Raw genomic sequence first — 22,270 nt, 5'->3', positions numbered from 1 at the left:
TCAATTTACTCAGCAGTATGTTCCCAATGTGCTCAAGGAAGACTACAAGGTACACGCCATGCTTCAAACAGGAAGGTCAATCTCAGTTTGCCAGAGAGGGAAGGGAGGGCATGATACAGCCTTGTCAGAGCTACTTCTGGCCTTCTCACACCACTTCTTTGGTCCCTGCTTAGCACAGAGAGGGAAGAAGCAAGTGCTGCTGGCCCTCAGAGCAGGGTTCAAACAAACTGTGGTAGAGACTTTGTGTGCCAGCCATTCACAGCTACTGCCAAATACTGTGCGGGGCAAACCAAAGATTAGGAGCAAGAGGATGGGGCTTGGGGAGAGCAGAGAAGGGCAGGTCTAAGGAGCCCACATCCAGGTGGGATGGGACATGAGACCCCCCCTACTCTGAGCTCCTGCTTGTTCTCACCATTGTCCTGGATGATGCGCTTGAGGTAGTCTGCCATCAGTGTCCGGAGAGCCCGTTTGTAAGGCAAACCCAGGCGGTGGGGAAAGACGATGGCCGTATCCACCACTGTGCCATGGATAAGCTGGAGGGAGGGAGCAGGAAAGAAACATGCTTATTTTCCCTCTCCCACAAGGATGGACACTCCTTAGGATTAACCATGCTAAAGCAATCCTCCTTCCGGTCAGGCTCTCGGGCTCTGTGTAATGCTGTCACCAAGCTCCAGCCCAACCAGTCTTGCAAGAGGCTCTGGGTGAATCAAAGATGACTCCCCCTTGAAGGATGCATGCACACAGGCTTCCCAGTGCTCTGCCAGCCAACATACCTGCCCTCAGAGCCCTGCCTAAGTGCACCTTCACAGCAGCAGATATTCAGGGCTGCTCCAGTTTGTATAACTCAAACAGGCCAGGCCAATTCCTAATCCCCTGGCCTGGAGAAGCTGGTTTTAGCTCTGAGTGTCTTTTACAATGAAAAACCAAGCCAAGGAACCAACTGACCCCATAAAGCCTTTCAGCTGTTTCTCAAGATGTGGAAAACTGTGGGAAGGATATGCAAGTCAAAACTGTACTCAACCCACTGCACATCACACTGCTTCTACAGAAAAGGCCTAACCTTAAAGGTGCAAACTGACCTGAAAACCTCCAGTTCGTCATCAGTGAGTCAACAGGAAGTTTTTAACCAGTGCCAGTTAAGCAAGGATGAAATGAGACACAGAGATATTGTACTTCTGGGCATAAGGAACTACACAGTGTGTGGGAGGGAGGCCTGGGCTGGTCCTGCAGCTGGGTCAAAGTGCCTGGGCACATAGGAGAGGCAAGAGGTTTGCCATCCTCTAGGTATGAAGTGTCACCATGGTGGAGGAAGATGCTGAACCGGTCCACACGCTACCTACCCTTCACCAAGGGGCCCTGTGGAGGGCCAAAAGGCCACATTTGACAGAGTCTATAAACACAGGGTAAGATGGCTCCTTTAAATACTAATTTCATACTCTCAGGCTAAAATTAGGTTAATCCTCTGTTGGCACAAGTTCAACGAGAGCTAAAGGAATGTGGATGAATGTAGTCCCACTTCTCAAGTACAGGAGTAAAACACAGAGATAGGCCTGTGTGCCTGACCAAAAGACAGCTCTGCCCAGCTCAACACAGGATGACTCAGACAGGACCCTGATAATCCAGTCTCCTCCTCTGCCTTGACTCTTCTTATGCACCAGCTCATGTTGCTGTTGCGGGACAATCCATATCTTGGTCATTAATAGTTTCACAGTGCAACTCTGTCATGCCTGAGAACAGCTGGAGTTTAACAGCAGCAACCTGCTACACCCTTTGGAGTACAGAACTGCCAACGTTAAGCATAACCTCTCCTCGACTGCAGTCAAGTTTGGCACCCACCCAGGCCCAACCATAATTACTTATGGAGATCAGGAGGACTGGGGAAATCGGATAATATAGCTTTAAATCAAAACAGGAATGCTATCACCATTTGGAGCTTGCCATGGCCATTAACGAGATGTCGACTTTACTGCCACGGCCCTCAGACATTACAACTTGACATGCCACTGCCTGTCACACTGCTTTATTGCTCCTGGGCTCGTTCTCTTGGCAGTGTCTGCACTACTAAGAGAGAATCATGCCTGTAAGAGGCCAACACAGTCATCTTGTGCTGTTAAAACTGTAAATAATTTTTTGATGATGATGAACGCTCTGAGAGGCTGGGATAAAGGGTGCCACGGAGAGGTAAAGCACTTTGCAGGCATTAAAACCTCCTGCTTCCAAACCACTGCCACGAGTTGGCAGCCACAGCTTCTTCAACAAAGCAGCTGCACGATGAAGAGTGGCTGGAGGAAGCTCTGGCTTGTAAGCACAGACTAAAGACTCAGCTCCTTCCTGCTGCATGTTTTCTTGGTGCCCCTGGCCAAGCTCCTGGGGATCTGGGTTCAGAGTGCAAGGGGAGAGGACAGACCTCCCTTGCAGGACAGCAGATATGGCTGAGAGATGCAGGTCAGACTGACATGGGCCAGGCAGGAAACAAGACAGATGAGAGGTCAAAATAGCCTGATCTAAGTAACATCACAAATCACAGCAAACCAGGCAGAGAACTTCACTCAGAGAAAACAGACATTTCAACATCAGGAGAGAAACTGTGATGATTATCTCCAGTGGCAGAGGAAAAAAAGAGGCTTGGCCTGTTTCTAAAAGTTACTGTGGGCATCCAGAGGTCACAGGGGACTCCGGAGCCAGGAGTCACATCTTCAAGCCAGGGTCACTGTCAAAGGATGCTGACACCATCAAAGGATTCTTGACTGTATGGCAAGGGTGAAAGGCAAATGATTCAGGATCAGTCCTTCCAACCTGCTCTTGTTCACCCTCATATGACCTACTCCCTTGCTTTTCCACCACAAACAGCTTCACACTGGCTCAGAGACAAGACAGATCTATTGTGTCCTCCTGGCTACTGGCAATAAACAGCTCCTAAATTTAAAGGAGTCACCTAACACACACCAGGGTGGGAAGGAAGTAGAGGGAGGCATAAATGCAAGACATGCAAATTACCTTTAGTGCAAATAAGTCACTTTCCAAGCTGTGCCCTATCAAAATGGTATCTGCACTGAACATGTTCAGTAGGACGGCTTGGACATCCCGCAGGGTGATGCTAGTGTTCGCCAGGTCCTCCTCTGTCACACCTGAGAATCTGCAGAGTGAGAGCAGAAGGGAGGGCTCCCTTCACTAAAAGAACACCTCAGGGCCAAGGTGTCCCAGCCATTAGGAAGTGATGGTCAGTGGAGTTTCAACAAGTGCTCCCAGCCATTCCCCCTAAGTTCCTGATTCCGAGCACAGACCTGGGACCCAAGGAATACTGTCCTTACCTGGTGTTGTAGTCCACCACCTTGGTGTCTGGTTTGACAAAGGTGTCATATACCACTTTCAGGTCAGAGTTGATCACCGTTACCCTTGTCAGCTCCAGTCCTTGCTTAGTGTAGCACTGCAAGCAACAGAGCAGACATGAAGATAAGTGGTATCAATGGAGCCATTCCCTGGAGGACTGTGGAGTACTCCCAGAATGCAGCACATCCAGTGTAGCCAGGCCAGGCAGCAAACACTGCCTAGTACCAGCCAGCTAGCTAGAGCTTTTCAAGGGTGCTCGCAGCCCCCCCCAGGTGAAAAATACATTGCTAACAGTCATTAATAAGAGCTAATTTAAATGCACAGGACCACTATGATTTACAGCCCACAGCCAAAAGCAAAGAAGATGGTAAGAAAAAAGAGCTTTCCTTCAGCCACTTGTACCATACCCTCAGCCTTCCCCAAAAAGGGAATTCCTATCATCAGGAACTCACCATTTCACAGTCTAATGCGTAGATTCCAGGGTAGCCATCAGTGGTAGGCAGCTTCTCAAAAGTCTTCACAAAGCCATCGAGGCTCTCCTTCCTCCCATCATGGACGTGTTGCTGAAAGACGACAAAAAAAGGGGTGCAGTGGACAACTGTTGATGGTAGGAACAAGAATCCAAAAAGTCCACTCCAAGAGAACCTCCCACTCAAAGTCCACTCAAACAGGAATATTTCTGTTATCAGTTCTAGAGGTTAATAGGGAGGAAGTTCTCTGCCAGTCAGAGAAGTTCACCACAACAGCAAACACAGCCATGTCCAACCCTGATTCCAAAAGCCACGCCAGGGCTACTGGCACCATGCTGAGTAGGAGCAAGACATCACTCATCTAGGGCCTTTCAACTTTCAACTCAGAACAAAATTCCCCAGGAAGGGTCACACTGAGCCTTGCACTGATCTAACTCCAGTCGCTGGGTTCCTGGTTTAGCCTGAGGCTGAGACATGCCCAGGTGCAGGATTCTAATCCCAGACATCCTCATTCAAGCATTAGCACTGGATGTATCACAGCCCGCAGAGAGCACACATCTATGTGTGTGTACAAATAAATACCACTGTATTCCAAAACCAGACAGTTCACAGACAAACAGCAGCTACTGCCTACCAGCACTTGAGGCAACAGAGAGTACCTCCAACCACCCTTCATTATCCCCACCTAAAGCTCTAGGATCTAAGATCCAGCACTGAAGAGCATCCCTGAGCCAGCAGGAAAACTCAGGAAGTGATTTCATGAGTACCTTAAGCCAATGCAACACTAAGCCACTGCTGCAACAGTGCAACTCCCATTCTCCACTGCGAGCATAGATCCACCCTACCTGGTCAGCCTGAAAGCCTTCCTGGCTTAAGCTTTAAACTGTAGGATTGCAGTGATTCGGTTACTTGCCCCACGGCACCAGGGGAAGCAGGAAGAGGTAATGGAGGGCAAGGCAGAGGCTGTGACTGCCCTTTTGCCCACTAACATGGTTAAACTGCAGCACCACACCCAGAGCTGTCTCTCCCTTGCTCCCCAGTGGGTGTTTTGTTCTGTTTAAGTTTTGTCTACCCTTAAATCTCAATGTATTCACACCCAGCAGCCTGTGTACAGCCTCCTTCATCGTACTTCTCACAGATCTCACCCTACAAGGAGTCAAACTGTACTTGTCTGTCTCAGGACAGAAAGACTGGAGAGATGAGGAACTGAGGCACTTGTAAAGCTGAAACCTGTAATGAGATGGAGAACATCTGCATATATTCCTGCACAAGTTTTCACTGCAGGTGGAGCCACAGTGCAGAGAATTGCATCATTTGACATTAACAAGGCAGCTGGGACAACACCAAATCCAATCTGTCCCTTTATCCAAAGTTCAAAGGCCTCATGGTTAGCTGCTTCCCAGGAGCAAGAGGCCACACTTGCCCATGAATATCTGGCTACAGAAATTGCAGATTACCAGGCCAACAGACAGCAAATGTTTCTCTCCCTTGCAGCTCAAGCCCCTCTCTCCCTCTGTCAATATAACTGGGCAGTAAAGGAAAGGAAAAAGGTGATTTTCTGCACTAGTTCATCACAGAATCATGGAATGGTTTGGGCTGGAAGGGACCTTAAAGGTCATCCAGTTCCAGCCCCCTGCCATGGGCAGGGACCCCTTCCACGGGCAGGGACCCCTTCCACTAGAGCAGCTTGCTCCAAGCCCCTGTGTCCAACCTGGCCTTGAACACTTCTGCAGATATTCTCAGCTGTCCAATTCTTCCTTGCTGAGAGGAGGGCAGAGAAGTTGCTTCTGTTTTTCTAACCAAAGAAGCAGACTCAGTTATCACAAAGAACATCACCTTCAGACCCACCTGCTCCTGCGGAGCAGTAGACACGAGCAGAGCTCCATCCTGCCATCTCCTGCCACACTGATTAACTGCAGCCTAATCCAGACAGGCCCATCTCCAATGTATTCGGAAGAAGACACGGATTTGCTTTTCTAACCAGCTACAGATCTCCTTACTTAGAAAAGCTTCTTATTACAAATATTTACCCTTTTCAACGCCCTTTAAAGCTGGAAGATACTCTGCTCCCCAGTATCTCATTGTATACCCTCATCCTGAGCAGGCTATAGACTCCAAGCTTAAATCTACCAAAGGATCCTGTGAAATTCACTCATTTGGATGGGAAAACCAAGGAAGCCAGAAGAACATAGAGATGTGCAGCAGCACAACGAGGAGGCAGATGTGAAAGGATGTCTGAGCCCTGGAGCACTGGTACCATGCTTCATTGAGTAGGAGCCTATTAGAGACATTGTGTGTTTTTTAAGGCCATGAATGTTTATGGTCTACAACAGCCATGCAAAAACATGCAGAGCAGTCATATTTTTATAGCCCTATCAATTCTCCCAACTTCTGTGCTGGATGGTTTTTTGGAACACAGATCAGCTTGCCTGATCCTACCCATGCTTCACTTCAGACTGTGCAGGGCAGGCTTTTATAGTGCCCATACAGACAATTCTTCCTATTTAAGAAACCTTGAATTTTGCCCCAGAATTCACTTCCCAGCTCTAGCTTTTGGCCAGAACAAGGACACACACCTCTCCAGAACCTACAGCCAGTTTTGCTGGCCCTGTATCACTTGAGGTCTTTAAAACAGTGGGGCAAGAAGATGCTTTATACATGTGGAACCTCTTCCACTGGATATGACCCTGTTCAGCTACACCAAAGGGCCAAAACTCTACCCCCAAGCAGGTTTTTCATTCTGCTTTGTAGTGCTAGGATCCCTTCCCCCTCTTGTTCCTCAAAGAGGTGTAATATTTATGAGTTACAATAAGATCCTTAGGAAGGTTCCTCCCCTTAAGACAACAAAGGGCATGTAGTAAATAGAAAACTATGAGAAGATCTGGCCTGCAGCAGAAAGTTACTTAGCATGGGCTTCTGGGAAAGATAAAAATGGGAGAAAGGTTTTGGCACACTGTTATCAAGGCCCCAGGACTGCTCCTTGCAAGGAAATCTTTTATTTCTCATTTATTCAATGTTTCCTTAAAGAAGTCTGTATTTGAGCTTTTGCTGGGCAGCTTAATCCATTGACATTTGCTTAGAGCAAATGAAACCACCTCACTCCAGACAGCTCAGTCTCCTCCCTCCTGCCAAACACTGAATTCTCCTACCTCTGCATAGCAAAAGATATTTAAGAAGTAGTTGGTTTCCCCCCTTCAGGGAAGCCACCGTTCTAAAGGCACAAGCAACAATCACACAGCCATCAGCACTGTAAGCAGAGGACAAATGTCACTGAGAACAAAAAGGTGTTGCTCAATAACTTACTTTAGCAACCTGGCAGCCCGGTGAACCCACAGCTCCTGAGCAGCAGCTGTAATGAGTTTCCCATCCGCCTGGCACTGAAAGAGCAAGAGATAAGAGTCAAAGAGGAGAGTACTGTTAAACAAGAGATCTAACCTTTAGCTCTCACATGAAGAGATACCCGGGATGAGCACAGCAATAATAATGCGTGAAACAAAGGGGGGAAATAAGTATGGATTCACACATAGGAAACTAAAGAGCTTAAGTTTCCCGTATTCAGGCAGATAAACTCTAGAAGCCTGGATGCTCTGATGGAAAACCACAGCAGAGCTCAAACCAGGTTAGTGCCTGGCTGTAAATGACCAGTAAACTCTCCTGGGCAGTGACAGACACCTAGTGCTCCCCAGCCAGCCTCCTAAAAAGGCTGACTCTTTTCAAAAGGCACAGGAAGGTTTGCTCTTTCTTTTACTCTTTTTAACCAGAAAGATGAACAACCTCTGCTCCAGCCCCAGGGGTACATTTCCAGGAGGGTACCACTACATCCCAGCAGCTCTTTGCAAGGCTATTTCAGCAGCGGCAGAGCCACCCAGTGACAGAACTCGGAACTGTCAGCACCTGCCAGCGTGACAAGCCACAAAGTACTCCAAAGCAACTCAGCTCCGAGGCAGGATGTGCTCGAGGAAGACTGTTCAGGGCTGGAGCACAGCTAGCATGTAACTAAGCCCTCTCTGAAGGGCTTTGCTATACCTCTCTGCTTGCGTAGCCTTCCCCAGTGATGGACACACTCTTCTTTGCGAATGCAGGTTCCAGATGCTGAGACCATGTACTCGGTGCCACAGCGACAACATATCCTGCAGGAGGCTTTAAGAGAAGAGAGAAGCAAGAGTCAGGTCACTCGAAATCCTTCCCCTGTTTAACTTGCCCAAAGCAGAAGTAAACTGGAATCACTGAAGCCCCAAATACTGGTGAAACAACTCTGCCTGTTAAAAAGGATTCCAAATGTTGTTCCCAACTCCCACAAAGACACAACAATCCCCCTAAAACTGCAGTCCTGTAGGATTTGCCCTCCCAAATGTTTCTCACAGACCCCCTGCAGCTTTTGGTGTGTAACATCAGCTTTAACACAGTTCACATCAGCATTTGCTGCATTATTTCTCCATCCACAGCAAATTATGTTGTACTCCAATACAGTTATTTTAAGAAACAGGATAAATAAGTCATTCTTTGGACATGGGAGCTAATGAAGCCTGGTTTCCAGGGGATCTGTGCCTTGTCACTTCCAAATGGCATCCTAGTTCTTCCTGCGAACAGCTTTTCTGTAAGGATTCTCCAGCATCTAAACCCAGGAATGCCTGTTCCACCAAGGGGGCAGTTACAGACTTCTCCCTCCTGTCATCTGTGCTTCTACTGCCCACAATTCAGAGATGAAAGATACAAAAAGCCACAGAAAAAGGGTTGACTGATTTCTGCAATTCCCTGAGTGTGGGCATTTAAGCTGCTAACACATTCCCAGCTCTCCATAACACAGGTCTAACCCATTTTTGTCCACTGACCATGCCCACAGCATTAACAGACCAGCAGTAGTTACTAAGGACAAATTCAAAGATCCTGCAACATCTGCAGGACACTACAAAAACAGAACCAGGAATATAAACTCAGAAGCCTCTGAAGGAGCTGGCTGGTTCACTGGAGAAACGGGCTCTGACAAATACAGTACTCGACAGTGTTAATGCAAGAGAGCTTTCATACAGGTTGCTTCAGCAACCACAGGACAAATGTAGACCCAAGGTGTTAATACGGATGAGCACTTAACACACTTCAGCAAGGTCTCTCCAAAGAGATGCTCAGAGGAATGTGGCAATGCACATCAAAATACAGCCCTAGTATGTGTTTTACCCCTACTGCACCACAGCCTGCTCCAATCAGTCTGAGAAGCATAAATCCTGCTACAGGAGTTCAGAAAGTTCAGACAGAGGAAGACCCTTTCCTATCCTGAGGAAACGTGGGGGGATCATTTTGTCCTGTTGCAAAAAGGGCTTTTGGGAACTACTTGGCCCAGTGCTATCATGAGGTCAAGCAGAAACCTATGCAAGCCAAACCAGCGAGACATGATGCACAACCAGCTTGGCCCACATCCCACTCTATCATTGTGCATAGAGACACACAAAAATCCTTCCCCTGCAAGAGGGGAGCACTGAGCAGGAGCCTCTCTCCAACCACTTCCATTGCAAAAGCAGCAGGCAGCCTCCAAGACAGTGCAATGAAGGCAGCTTGTCCAGGGAGGCAACCTGGCCAATTTATGTTCTTTGGCAGCAACCAGAAACCTCCCTCAGTCTCACAGCCCCACGGGCCGCAAACCATAAACCCTGTGTCAGAAATCATATCCTTGTGACAGGCAAGCTGAAGAAACTCATCCTCCAGAAACACAGCAGACTCCTGCAGCCACACTCTGCTATGGGCTGGCCTACAGAGACAGAGGTCACAGCCAATGGAGCAAATGAGGACCATGAACATGCTTATGCAAAAAGAGCACTTGCAAGCAGGACAGGCATCTCTGGTAGTGATGTATCTATCAAACCTGGCAGAATGAAAGAGCCAGCAGAGCTTACAGTCAGTTGTTTTCTTCTCCTCTGCAGTGAAGAGGACAGCACGGCCGGGCTTCTCTGGGTGAGGCATTGGGTAACCATTTTCCTTTAGCTGCTCTTCACTCATGAGATACTCCTTCAGTCGCCGGTACAAGGCAGCCCCTGCACACAAAGACAACGCTGAAGACACATCACTTAAGTAAGGGCTGTTTCTCTTCCTGGTGTTTGCTCTATCAAGCCTCCTGGCAGGGGCTCCCACTATTTTGAACTTGCTTCCTCTGCCTTTGTTCAGGATTGACAGGGAAATAGGTGTCAGGGCAGCATTTTTTAAGACCTGGTTACTGGTGCACAAGCTGATCTTTAACCCCTCCAACTCGTAGCGTTACATCTGAAAAACACAGCTGAAACCAGACTCCCCCAAGGGGCTTTTTTGTTACCAATGTGAGACTTTTCCATTTTACTGTTTTAAATGCTTTAACTGATAATATGGAACAGAGGCCAAAGAATCCCCCATCAAAAGTCACCCACAGCTAGTTAAAAACTTCATTATCAGCAGTTTTCTTCCTGTTGTTGAATTCAGGCTCCTCATTTCATTTCACCGAACAATTATAACATCTTGCCCTCTGCTCAATATCTGTTCTTTGGCTGCTATGTTAAACCCTTCCAATATTGCTGTGCACTCTTTGATGTTGCATAGCTGAGCTATACAGGCCCTTTTAAGCTTTCTCCATGTCAATTCCTTCTGCTCCATGGCCTGCCTGCCTCTTCTCTGATCTCCTCAACTAGTTGCCTGCATCTCTTGGCAACCAAAATACCCATAACTGATTTGAACCAACATGAATAATGCTTGTGGCACAACCCTTTGGCTACAATACGACCTTACTATGACATTCAGAAAAGTGAAACTGAGCCCTGAAGAGCTAGAGGAGGTATTTGAAGGTTTGGCTTTTAATCTGACAGGCACATTGTGAAGAACTGCTTCAGGGCAAGAAAGTTCAAGTAAAATCCAGACAGGAATAAGAGCCCAGGTCAGTAATACCCAAAACACATGACGCAGCTCTGAGCAGTTACTGATGTTACATCAAAGCCATGCGGGCTACATCAGTGAACTTGCAGCCTGAAGCGGGGAAACAAGAAGGTGCTGATCAGTGGTGTGACATTCAACTGACACTGCAGCACTGCACAACAATCAGGTAATGCTCCTAACACTGGCCTGCAGATAAATCATAGAGTAATGGAATGGTTTGGGTTGTAATGGACCTTAAAGTTCATCCAGTCCCAACCCCTGCCACAGGCAGGGACCCCTTCCACTGGAGCAGCTTGCTCCAAGCCCCTGTGTCCAACCTGGCCTTGAACACTGCCAGGGATGGGGCAGCCACAGCTTCTCTGGGCACCCTGTGCCAGCGCCTCAGCACCCTCACAGGGAAGAGCTTCTGCCTACGAGCTCATCTCAGTCTCCCCTCTGGCAGGTTAAAGCCATTCCCCCTTGTCCTGTCCCTACAGGCCCTTGGCAAAAGTCACAGCACTTCACGCATCAGCCAGATCCTGCTCTCCCCAGTCACAGCATTACACCTCCAGCTGTAATTTACAGGTTACAGCCTCACAGGAGCAGGGTCTTACCTGTTAAATCCTCTGCTCTCAAGCTCCCTGACCGGTTTAGAGTAAAGCTTGTCTTAGCAGCAAGCTTCCCTCCCAGCACAGCTTCATGGGACACCACTTTCTTGTTACTTGTCTCTGTAGTGAGAAGAGGGAAGCAGCAAAAGAGGACAGAGATCAGATAACCAGCTAAGTGACTTCAGTCCTAGAGTTTGGGGCGCTACACATCAGTAAAAGGAGGTCTGCAATTATCCTCTGCAACTCTTGCTCTGCTCCAGTAACCGGCATGTGTGAGGTGGTGGCCTAGCATTTTCATTCCAGCACGATGGGGAGCTTTCTCTTTGCACTGTCAGCTCACAGCAACTTCTTTTTAAGGGCAGCAAGGCCATTTTTACAGTTCCCCTTGGAAACTCTGGTAGCTCTACCTGCTTACTCTGCATAGAAGGCATCCTACTGACCGAAGGCAAGAGAGGACTGTGCACAGAAGCAACTCGACCTGATCATGTGCTGCCTGGTGGCATCAGCCACCTGCAGAGAGCAGCTTTGTTGTCAGGTCCCTGCAGACCAGACTCCCATGCTGAATCTTTCAACTTCTTTCAGAGAAGAGCTTCAGAGCTCTAGAATATACTCAGCACTTCAGATAATGGCAAAGAGGTGCTTTTTACTAATCATTAACTGGCAGGCCTCTCCTAAAGGCCAGCCTCCCAAGTTCAGCCGCTCTGACTAATGGCCATGAAGGTAATGAAGACAGAGGGGAGAAAAGGGAAGAGACCAGGGGGAAAAAAAAATTCACAAGAACAGCACAAATTGATTGTTTAATGTACCCTCTCGAGAGCCAATAATGAAATGTCTTAACCCTCTTGGTTTCTCTCTTGAAGCTTAATGTGTGTAACAGATTTCTGCGGTGATGGACGAGTCTATCACTTTGAAGGCATCATGTGAAAGTTACTCCATTAGTGGGGCTTTTCATTTTAAAGAACTTCTGCTAAAAAAAAAATAATCCATGTGGCATTATCTCCATTTAGGTTCAGAGAGCCAACAAAGCATTGTAGGACTTGCCTCTTGAAGGCCCATTAAAGCTTTGCCAGGCTATAAAAAGCTAACTGCAGTTGTTTGCCTTTCAGCATAATGCTTCTGAGAAATGGGTCTGCCTTTTCAACAAGTTTCTCTCGGTGGCTTCTAATCCAAGCAGGGCTCTGATCAGTAAACCACAAATGTGGTACGTACTGTTCGTACTGCTGGGGGAATTGGGCACCAGGCTCCGGAGCTTCTTTAAGGTGTTCACTGCCACATTCAGGTAGATGTTGCGGCTGGTGCTACGTTCATAAGCCACCTTCTCTTCTGACAGGGCCTGCAAACAGTGCAATTCATTATTACACCCTCCCTTCCCATTGCTGCTGCTGGAGAACGAAAACGTTTGGTTCTTAAAATACAGAGTCCAAGGATGATTCTGGGGCTCGCTTAGGTGACTAAGAGGAAAAAAATAACTGTATTTTAAGCAAAGTGCTAGAAGCAGCATTTTCATGTGAAACCATCCCTGACAGATTAACAAAGCAGCTGTGGAAGTGCCAGGGAAGGGCCGTTTTCTCCACTTCGGTGGCAATGCAAAATCGTAACTGGCAAGAAAGGAAGTCTGACAAATAGTCACTCCTTGGATGCAACAGGAACATTCCCCTTAGAGAGCTGTGAAGGTGAAATCCCACAAAAGAAACCCTCGTGGCATCTGCTTTGGTTACAAAACACAGCATACCATGTCCCATATTTACCCAACTAACATTAACAGCCAAAGTTTTCCAATAAAACACATCACTTTCTCAACTCTGCTTTGGAAACCCTACTATAATATTCTCTACTATTAGAAGGCTCCTTAAAAGCCTCATTGAAAGCTTTCACAAGCAGCAAGTTTTACCAATTACATCTATCTCACTTATCAGTGCTGAACACTCACATTCCATGAGGTGTCTGCTGCTGTACCAGACCTAAAGGCCTTTCTGTCCAGCTTGACCATAACACACATTCCCCTACTAAACAGACTGTGAATGCTTCCTGAATGAAAGATGGGATTTCCTACTGGAACCCCTTCTGGAACTGCACTTCCTGTGATCCACTCTGGAATTATTTAATGCCAGTCTCCTCTACAGAACTGTATGTGGGTAGCAGTTCTGTTGTGGGTTTGCTGCAATTTAGAAGGTCTTAGCCAAGGCAGAGGAGGTTATTCACTGCTGTGGACTTGATTCATAAGCTGCAAGCATTTGTACAGACCTTGTCAAATGCTTCCTGGGAGGAGGAGCAGAATTTCAGGCACTCATCAATGAAGAGATTCAGGTATCTTTGACGAATGTTTGTTGGGACTTTAGCACCAAATTCTGTGGGAATAACAGGCCTCTGTAAGCTGGTGCTCTAGAGATGAGACAGGGAGAGAGAAAGAGGCTATTCAGGGCTTAAGAAGTACGTTGCTTTGAGATTGTCACATTTCCTGATCTGTTATTAATAGTGGCACAATTTCCTTTTTGAAAAGCTGCCCAAAGCTAAACATAACATGCATCATTTTTGGTCCTAGAAACGGCACTTGAAGCTTTTGTGCCACCTTCAGTATTTGAACTACCTCAGAAAACAACCATGTTTCATTACACAACTCATCCAGCAGCCAAAGACTCCCAGTGGCGTTAGTCACAATACTACATTTACACACGCAAGCATTCCAGACCACAAGAATGCTGACGTTTGAATTAGCAGGCTCAAGATTAGGATGGTACCAAGCACCACGCTTTGCAGACATGAACACACAACAGTTATGTGCACAACAGACATGATATTCTTTTTGGTGCTCTGGCTGTGAAAAGAGAATGGGAGAACCACTCCTGCCAAGCTGGCAGCCAACTAAATCATCACACATCCTGTAGGATTCCTGTAACTTTACTGCAGTGGGGTTTTCTTCTTTTGTTAATGCAAATCATGATGCTCCTGAAAAGATTTCCCCTTTATACTGAATGACATGTTTTTCAGGCACAAAACCAGCACACTGGACACTGCACACTGGACCATGGTACAACCCACCACTGCAGTTTTCCATTAAACATCAGTGTACCCCTCAGATCACACAATTTGCCTCTTTTCCAGAGAAGAAATTGTATGTTCACCTCTAAAGCACCCAAATTGTTTTGTCAGTCTCCATCCCACCCAAGAGATATCCACAAACGAAACCATTTGCTGCAATGATGTAATAAAACCAGCTCCATGGGAGATATGAGCACATTCAAGGGGGAACAACTGGTTAGCTCAATGGGGAGAGTATTTGTTTTCCTCATGAGACTTCCACTTTAATGCCCTGTTCACAGGGATTTGGTCCTTTTCTTCACAAATATACATTTTCTCATATGACACCCTTGAAGCACCTCTGTAACACTGGTAAATATTTTATCCTTTCAGTTGTTTCTTTTATTGGTAATCACCTTCAAGTTCTATGTTACTATGGTGGCCTTTTGGGTGGGGAAGGAAGAAAATGACTTCTCCTTCCTAGAGAAATAAGCAGAGTTACGATATATCTTGACACAAGACATCACCAATAAAGATATCTTTAAATCAAGCCCTGGCATTAACCAGGACATTCCTTGCCATCCATTCCAGCTAACAGCTGCTTATGCCATCACCTGCTGCTGCATTAGGAACTGTATTTGGAACTGTCTTAGTGAGTAACCTGTTCCCCAGTGCTCATGAGGAAAGGAGGGACTTCTGTGCTAAGGAACCAACAGCAACAGTACCCAAAAGCTAAGGCAGGTAAAAAAGAGGTTTTCCCCCAAATATTAACAGCAGTATGAAGTTTAAATGATCACATTTTAACTATACAAGTCACAGCGGGCCATTATTCATAACCACCTTCCTTTGTACAGCCCACAAAGCCCAGGAAGGCCATTAATCCAGCCATGCATTTGAACACGAAAGGCTCCAAGTCTCTGACACAAACAGCTCCACACCTAGGCACAGAGCACAACAGAAGGCTCAGGCTGAAGAGGAGTGATCAATATTCAAAGAGATCAGAGCAGCACTTAAGTATTTCTATCTTTTTAAGCTTCTGCCCCTCAAGTGTTTAATTTTTTATACAATGCTATCGAGGAAAACCACAGGAAGAAACAATCCCTTTTAATCAACCTAATCAAAACACTGCTCTTCAGAGAGAGCTAAGTTTGGAGCAGCTTGGTTAAACCTCAATGGGGAATGACCAGAGAGATTTCCAGTTTCTTACCTGTAAGGAGGGAACGTGTGCTATCCTTTTCGGCATGATGGTGCTGGTGGTCTTTGAAGCCATCCCAGCTAAGGTGCAAGCCTTCAGAGAAAGGGTGGGTGCTTCAGAGTCATTGGAAGGTGTGACACTCCTGCCAGCAGCAGACGTCTTACTACTCACAAGGCCTGTAAGAAACAGAAAAGGTAAAATCCTGCCACTGGGCTTCAAGTAGCCAGAAGGAACTTACTATAAAAGGCCCATGCTGCAAGCTGTGCTTTTTTTCAAATGGAAGCCTCCAAAGGGATACAAATTGGGCAATTTTGCCACCTTCCAGGCAAGGATGAAGGAACCTTCTGCCAGGAAACGTGCTTCATTTCTGTTTTGGGGTAACTGAGTCAGCAGAGTTTAAAGAGGTAACCCTGTCAGCTATACTCACTAACTACCCATCACGTCACCTCTGAGTCCTTCCAACTACAAAGGGATACCAATGAGCATTAATTAGTACTTCCCTCCTGTTCGTGCCATCTCTGGAGGCTTAAATGGAAGAGCAAATGATCAAACATGCTCCAAGGAAGAAACAGAAATAGAACAGGCTGAAGTGACGGAGGCTGTGTGAGACAGAGGAAGGAACGGGGCTGTATATCTAGTCTGTTGCTTTTCACAGGATGGACTATCGCAGGGTAAAGACTTTCCACTGGCCACTAACAGGACAGAGTCAAGCCATGGCCAATGCTCCACATCTCCTGATAGTTTCACATCTGCTCAGGAGAAACCTAAACAGAAGTCAGTGTCTTTTAGCAGGCGAGAGGACAGGACAGAGATCAGATAATGCTGCTGGCTTACTTTGTTTGGCCGCTGCGGGGAGGGCTACATTTGGCACATGAGCAATCCTCCTCTTTTCTCCTGGCAAGGAAAGAGAGGCCTTTTGCACGGCCACAGCCAGCTGTGCTGCCTGCTGCTGAGCCAGCTGGATCCTCTGGTAACACACCTCCTGAGCCGTGGGGGGACGGTACGGCCGGATTACGGGCTTGCTTGGGACCTCGGCCTGCACAGACAGAAAGGTTTGAGAGGCTTCCATTCACCCAACAAAGGTCTCTCTTCCTCAACTCCCCTCCATCAGCAAATACAGGCTTTTGAGAGAAGATCCCAACCACCTTCCAGAACATATGCACTCACCAAAGACCATGACATTAATGATCCGCCCTCTGGCAAGGCCTCCCAGCACGCTGGCATGTTCCTAAATTGGTCAGTGGTATTTGAACTGCTGGCTTAATGGCATGATGTTCCCCACCACTGTGCCTAACCCACTTAGAATCATAGAATCAGCCAGGTTGAAAAAGACCTTGAATCTCATCAAGTCCAACCGTTGCCAGCACTGCCAAGGACACAACTAATCCATGGCACTAAAAGGGCCTCATCTACCTGGTTTGGGAATATTGCCAGGGACGATGACTCCAGCACTGCCCTGGGCAGCCTGCTCCAATGCCTGAGCACCCTTTGGGGAAGGAATTGTTCCTAATCTCCAGCCTAAACCTCCCCTGGTGCAGCTTGAGGCCATCTCCTTGTGTCCTATCACTCGTTACTTAGGAGAAGGGACCAATCCCACCTCACTACAACTTCCTTTCAGGTTCTGGATGCTGTCCACACTCTCAGGTCCTTGCTGCCTACTGCACTCTCCTGTAGTTTATATTACAATGAAAAACCAACCAACTACTCTGCATTTCCCTTTGCTATGTGACACTTGAGTTTTCCAGTTCGCTCCCTCTCTTTCCCATGCTGAACAGCCATCTACCCTCACCTTATAGCAGCTCCAAACCTCTTAGCAGCCTTAGTTCGGGGCTCTAGTTCCTGTAACTGCTCACATATACTTATTGATGGGATTAGAGCATTACATAAACTGAGCTCTGAACTTTCAACAGGCTCTGCCCCTGCCTACTTCTTGGAGGCATTTCACTGCTGTAGCCATTACCAGCACAAACAAGTCCCACATGCATTTTCTTTGATGTCCAAAATTAGGCTGCAGGAAAGGTGCCAGAAATTATGTCAGCAAAGAGAGAAGTTTTCTTGCAGAAGAGAAGCATCAGTAGTACAAACTTCCCCACACTCCTTAATAACCTTTGAACTGTGAGAAACAGGCCTTTCTTCACAAAATCTCTTCTGAGAAGGGTGCGCTCGCACAGCCCATGCGTAACACGGCGTTTCGGAGACCGCAAATTGAGGGCAAACTGGCACCTCCTGCATTCCTTGCCTCTGATGCTGACACCAGCTTCTGGATACCAAAGTGCATGCAGTCAGCCATTAAAGTGTAATTACAGACTTCTGAGCAGGACAGGACACTCATTTTCTGCCTCACCTTCAATTCCTTTGGCCCACCATTTCCCCCAGCAACTAAACTAGAACTCACCTCCCTCCCCTTCTGCTTTGCTCAGTCCTGGAGCTATAAAACACAAGCACAGGCAGAACAAGCATTTGACTTGGAGCGACACAGCAAAGCAGGAGCCATAACTGTGTAAAAGCAGCAGCTCAGGTCTTACAGCACCTCCTGAGCAGAGCTGACAGCAGCACCAGGCTGAGGTTATCCAGGGAACACAGGTCCCAGTGCGTGCTCACAGCAGCTGCTGCTGCTGAGCACACCAGATCGGCTCTGTTTGCCCATGCAACGGCTGCACTGGGGCTCACATCTTTGGAAAGCATTCTGGGATCAGTTGTCACATTAAGAAAATGTATGGAAAGATTTGCACATGTCTAAAAGGCACCCATTTACAATAAATATTTGAGTTAATGAATTTCCAACCCATTTGCTTCAGCCTCTTATCTCTTCACTTGGGAAGAAAGGGCCCTTATCAAAACACATGAACTGGCTGAAGATATGTAGTTAAATAAAACACATTGTGTTGACCTCAGGGCTTCAAATTATTAAAAGAAACCTTTTCTAGGCAGGGAAGAAAGGGAGAACAATTAATTTGAACTCCCCAGCTCTAATCGGTGTGTAAGTCTCCACTCTTATCCTGCTAGAACATAAAGCTGACTAATCTGTACTCGGCACCTGGAGGGAAACACATTAAACCCTCAGAGAAAACATGAATTAAAATCCCAGTGGGAAAGAAATAAAAGAAATCAGAATGACTTCCTTGGCTTTTTCTTGTTATTTTTCACCTCTGTATTTTTAAGTATTTTCACAGTTGTGAAAGAAGAGTATCAAACAAGATACTGTTGGTATCTTGGCTGATTCAGAACAGACACAAGGTAATGGTTTGAAACACATGACAAAATTCCTACAGCTATCATTTAGGTCCACAAGACAAAGAAAAGCACCAGCAGACCCAGACTGACCTTGTGTCCAGCTAGTTTTTATTTCAGTGATCGGATGAAGCTATACTAGAGAAAAATGACGCTCTCAGTCCATCTCAATGTGTGGCAAGATGCAGAACCCGTTTACTCTTCCATAGTTTACCCTTGGTTTTATGAAAGTTATCACAGTTTTGCTGCTACGTGTAACATGCCTAACCATCCTTTTCAGAAATCAGAAAGGGGAGGGAAGAAAACTGACTCAGATGGATTCCAGCACTAACACTACTGCTTGAACCTGGGCTGCATTGTTTGCCAGGGTTGTAACAGGACAGAAAATCCTCACTTTCCAGAATCTAAACTTTTGCTTCTGAAAGTTTCACTTACATTTCCTTGTTTGACAAGGTGAGAGATCCTCCTTTTCTGGCCAGGAAACAAGGTAGTTAAATTGTCTTCTGTCTTTTCTTCATTTCCTTCCTCTTTGGATGGCTGGAATACAAAAGAACAAGCTTCCAAAACTGAGTAGATTTGAAGATCCTTCTCAATGAGGAGATCTCAAAAGTCTCCTTTTGGGTTAACAGAAAGTCCTTGCAGGTGGCAGGTGAGAACATGTGGTCAGCTGCTGTACAACTCAACCAAACCTTGTTTTGAACCCAAGAGTCACCAATGAAGCCAACAAGCAGCAGCACAGTTCTCCCCCCAGCAGTCGCTCCATGAGCTGTGTACTGGAGTAGCACTGGCATGATTCACAACAGTCCCTACCTGCCACCAGAGACTTGAAGAGCTTTCTGCCAGCCACTCACACCTCATCTTTTGTGGCATCTTAAAATCCAGGGGGTTTTGGGTTGTTTTCTGAGAGATCTTGGGAGCTGACTCATTCCTACCCTTGGACAACGTGGTGCCAGAGCAGGTCCTGAAAAAACCTGCTTGTCACCAAACCATGGTGCCCACACTCCACGTTTAGGGAAATGTTTCCCTGCAGTTTTATCCACAGCCCTATCTGCAGAAAGACTGCAGTGACAAAGCCCCAGGTCACATACCTGTATGGCCAGAAACCCAGGAGGAAGTAACAGCCTCTCTCCAAGTAAAGATGCTTCTTGAGCAAACATCTCAGGCTTGCTGGGAGGTGCCCAGAGAGAAGCTGTGGCTGCCCCATCCCTGGCAGTGCTCAAGGCCAGGTTGGACACAGGGGCTTGGAGCAAGCTGCTCCAGTGGAAGGGGTCCCTGCCCGTGGCAGGGGGTTGGACTTTAAAGGCTTTGGGGACAGACTTTAAAGGCTTTGAATTTGATTCCGCTGTTCATTCATATAAAACACACTTCCTAGAATCATAGAATCAACTGGTTTGGATTAAAGATTTAAGATCATTATTGGTTTAAGATCATCAAGTCCAGCCATTGCCCAGCACTGCCAAAGCCACCACTAACCCATGTCACTGAGGACCTCATCTACACGAATTGGGAACACTTGCGGGGACGGTGACTCCACCACTGCCCTGTTCCAATGCCTGACCACCCTCTGGGGAAGGAACTGCTCCTAATCTCCAGCCTAAACCTCCCCTGGTGCAGCTTGAGGCCATTTCCTCTTATCCCATCCCGTGTTACTTGGGAGACCAGCCCCCTCCTGGCTCCATCCTCCTTTCAGGTAGCATTCTGCAAAACTCCAGCTGCTCTCCAGCCAACCCTGCCTTGGGTTTTCCAACACAACCCCTGGCAAAGCTCTGCGCAGAGACAACCCTGCCAACCTCTTAGAAATGCAGCAACAAAGCTGAGGGCTGGATGTGGGGATGAGCTCAGACTCCACTAAGGCTGAACTCGTGTCCATCACCACTGAATCACTTCACTCTCTAGGAACTCGGTCTGTTAATTCAGTTACATCCCTAATAAACTCTCTCACCCAGTGATCCTTCCAGGTGGAAAAGTACCACGCTTCCCTCTGGACGAGCATGTTGAGACCAAACAACACTGGCTCCATCTACAAAGTTATTCTATAAACAGTGGAAAAAAACTCCCCTACCAACCAGAAATGCAGAGGGAAGCAGGTACCTACTTACAAACACCCACTGCTCATACAAGGACCCCCTCCTCTGCAATGCATGTTTCTCCCTTTCCAAAACAGAAGGAATTATTCAGGGATGGGATGTAAGGTGAAGCACATCGAAGGACACACACGTGGCTGCTGACAGCTCAACGCTGCAGCTCCATTAACTGTCTGCAGTGAGTGGCAGCCCCTGGTTCAGCACTTTCTGAATCCAGCCCATTTGGAAAGCTCTCAATGGAGCAGGATTTCCCACTATAGATTAGGTGCCCTTAAACTATTTTTTCACTTCACCTGGGCAATTTGGAGAAACAAAACTAAAAATAAAGCACTCTTTCCTAGCTGGGAATTACAGCAAACACTGAAGAAAGAACAGCTGAATTTTAATCAACTGAAATCAAGTAACACGTAATAGTTCAGAAGAAAATAATTCCACTGACCTGCTTTACATAGTTTCTTCTACTAAAGCTTTTCATAGGAGTAGAAACAAGGACTTTACTTGTCAGCAACAAAGACTTCTCTCTGAACGTGTCAGGGCCATGACTGCAACAGAGGGCTCAGCAAAAAGCTTTAACAGTCCAGCTATCCTTTCCAAAAGAGGAGCTCTCCTCCCAGCACTGCAGATCCTCACTTTGGCCTCCCCATACAGAAGGTTGTGAATGGAAAACCGTTGTTCACGTCCCCTTCACTCACCCAGCTGACAAAAGCCTGAAACCAGCACTCATTTCTGATGCTGACTGTGGAATAAAAGTCCACAATCAATCATGCCAGGAGAAACTGCTTTTCCACCATGCAGTGTCATGGTTCCTCTGCGCTCACCCTGCCCCTCCTTCAGATCAATAATCACAGAATCATGGAATGGTTTGGATTGGAAGGGACCTTAAAGCCCATCCAGTCCCAACCCCTGCCACTGGAGCAGCTTGCTCCAAGCCCCTGTGTCCAACCTGCCCTTGAGCACTGCCAGGGATGGGGCAGCCACAGCTTCTTTGGGCACCCTGTGCCAGCGCCTCAGCACCCTCACAGGGAAGAGCTTCTGCCTCAGAGCTCATCTCAGTCTCCCCTCTGGCAGGTTCAAGCCATTCCCCTTGGCCTGTCCCTACATCCCTTGTCCCAAGCCCCTCTCCAGGTTTCCTGCAGCCCCTTCAGGCACTGGAGCTGCTCTCAGGTCTCCCCTTCAGGAGCCTTCTCTTCTCCAGGCTGCCCCAGCCCAGCTCTCTCAGCCTGGCTCCAGAGCAGAGCTGCTCCAGCCCTTGCAGCATCTCTGTGGCCTCCTCTGGACTCACTCCAGCAGCTCCACATCCCTCTTATGCTGCTGCCCCAGAGCTGGATCAGGACTGCAGGGGAAGAATCCCCTCCCTCAACCTGGTGCTAATACTCTGGGGATGCAGCCCAGCATACAGCTGGCCTTCTGGCTGCAAGCGCACACTGCCAGGTCATGGGGATCTTAAATAATCCCAAAGGGAGT

The 22,270-nt window shown here is 47.3% G+C and overlaps 1 protein-coding gene across 4 annotated transcripts in view; it reads right to left on the bottom strand.

The window, feature by feature from the left end:
* The window catches only part of REXO1 (RNA exonuclease 1 homolog), a 38,926-nt gene that overhangs the window by 455 nt on the left and 16,201 nt on the right, over nucleotides 1–22,270 (bottom strand). For all 4 annotated transcript variants that reach the window (XM_062628182.1, XM_062628183.1, XM_062628185.1 and 1 more), the window contains exons 3-15: nucleotides 19,158–19,259; nucleotides 16,326–16,527; nucleotides 15,504–15,667; nucleotides 13,523–13,660; nucleotides 12,488–12,611; nucleotides 11,285–11,398; nucleotides 9,689–9,826; nucleotides 7,827–7,940; nucleotides 7,104–7,177; nucleotides 3,783–3,893; nucleotides 3,312–3,427; nucleotides 2,998–3,136; nucleotides 413–533 (exon numbers count right to left, since the gene is read on the bottom strand). In XM_062628182.1, coding sequence (XP_062484166.1) covers nucleotides 413–533; nucleotides 2,998–3,136; nucleotides 3,312–3,427; nucleotides 3,783–3,893; nucleotides 7,104–7,177; nucleotides 7,827–7,940; nucleotides 9,689–9,826; nucleotides 11,285–11,398; nucleotides 12,488–12,611; nucleotides 13,523–13,660; nucleotides 15,504–15,667; nucleotides 16,326–16,527; nucleotides 19,158–19,259 — 1,657 coding nt within the window. The remainder of the gene's footprint in view (nucleotides 1–412; nucleotides 534–2,997; nucleotides 3,137–3,311; nucleotides 3,428–3,782; nucleotides 3,894–7,103; nucleotides 7,178–7,826; nucleotides 7,941–9,688; nucleotides 9,827–11,284; nucleotides 11,399–12,487; nucleotides 12,612–13,522; nucleotides 13,661–15,503; nucleotides 15,668–16,325; nucleotides 16,528–19,157; nucleotides 19,260–22,270) is intronic.

The sequence above is a fragment of the Pezoporus occidentalis genome, unplaced genomic scaffold, assembly GCF_034315485.1.
Source record: "Pezoporus occidentalis ecotype Australia unplaced genomic scaffold, CSIRO_AGI_Poc_V1 ctg310, whole genome shotgun sequence".
Lineage (NCBI taxonomy): Eukaryota > Metazoa > Chordata > Aves > Psittaciformes > Psittacidae > Pezoporus > Pezoporus occidentalis.
Note: the sequence above shows the minus strand (reverse complement) of the source record. Positions and strands in the feature narration are given on the sequence as shown.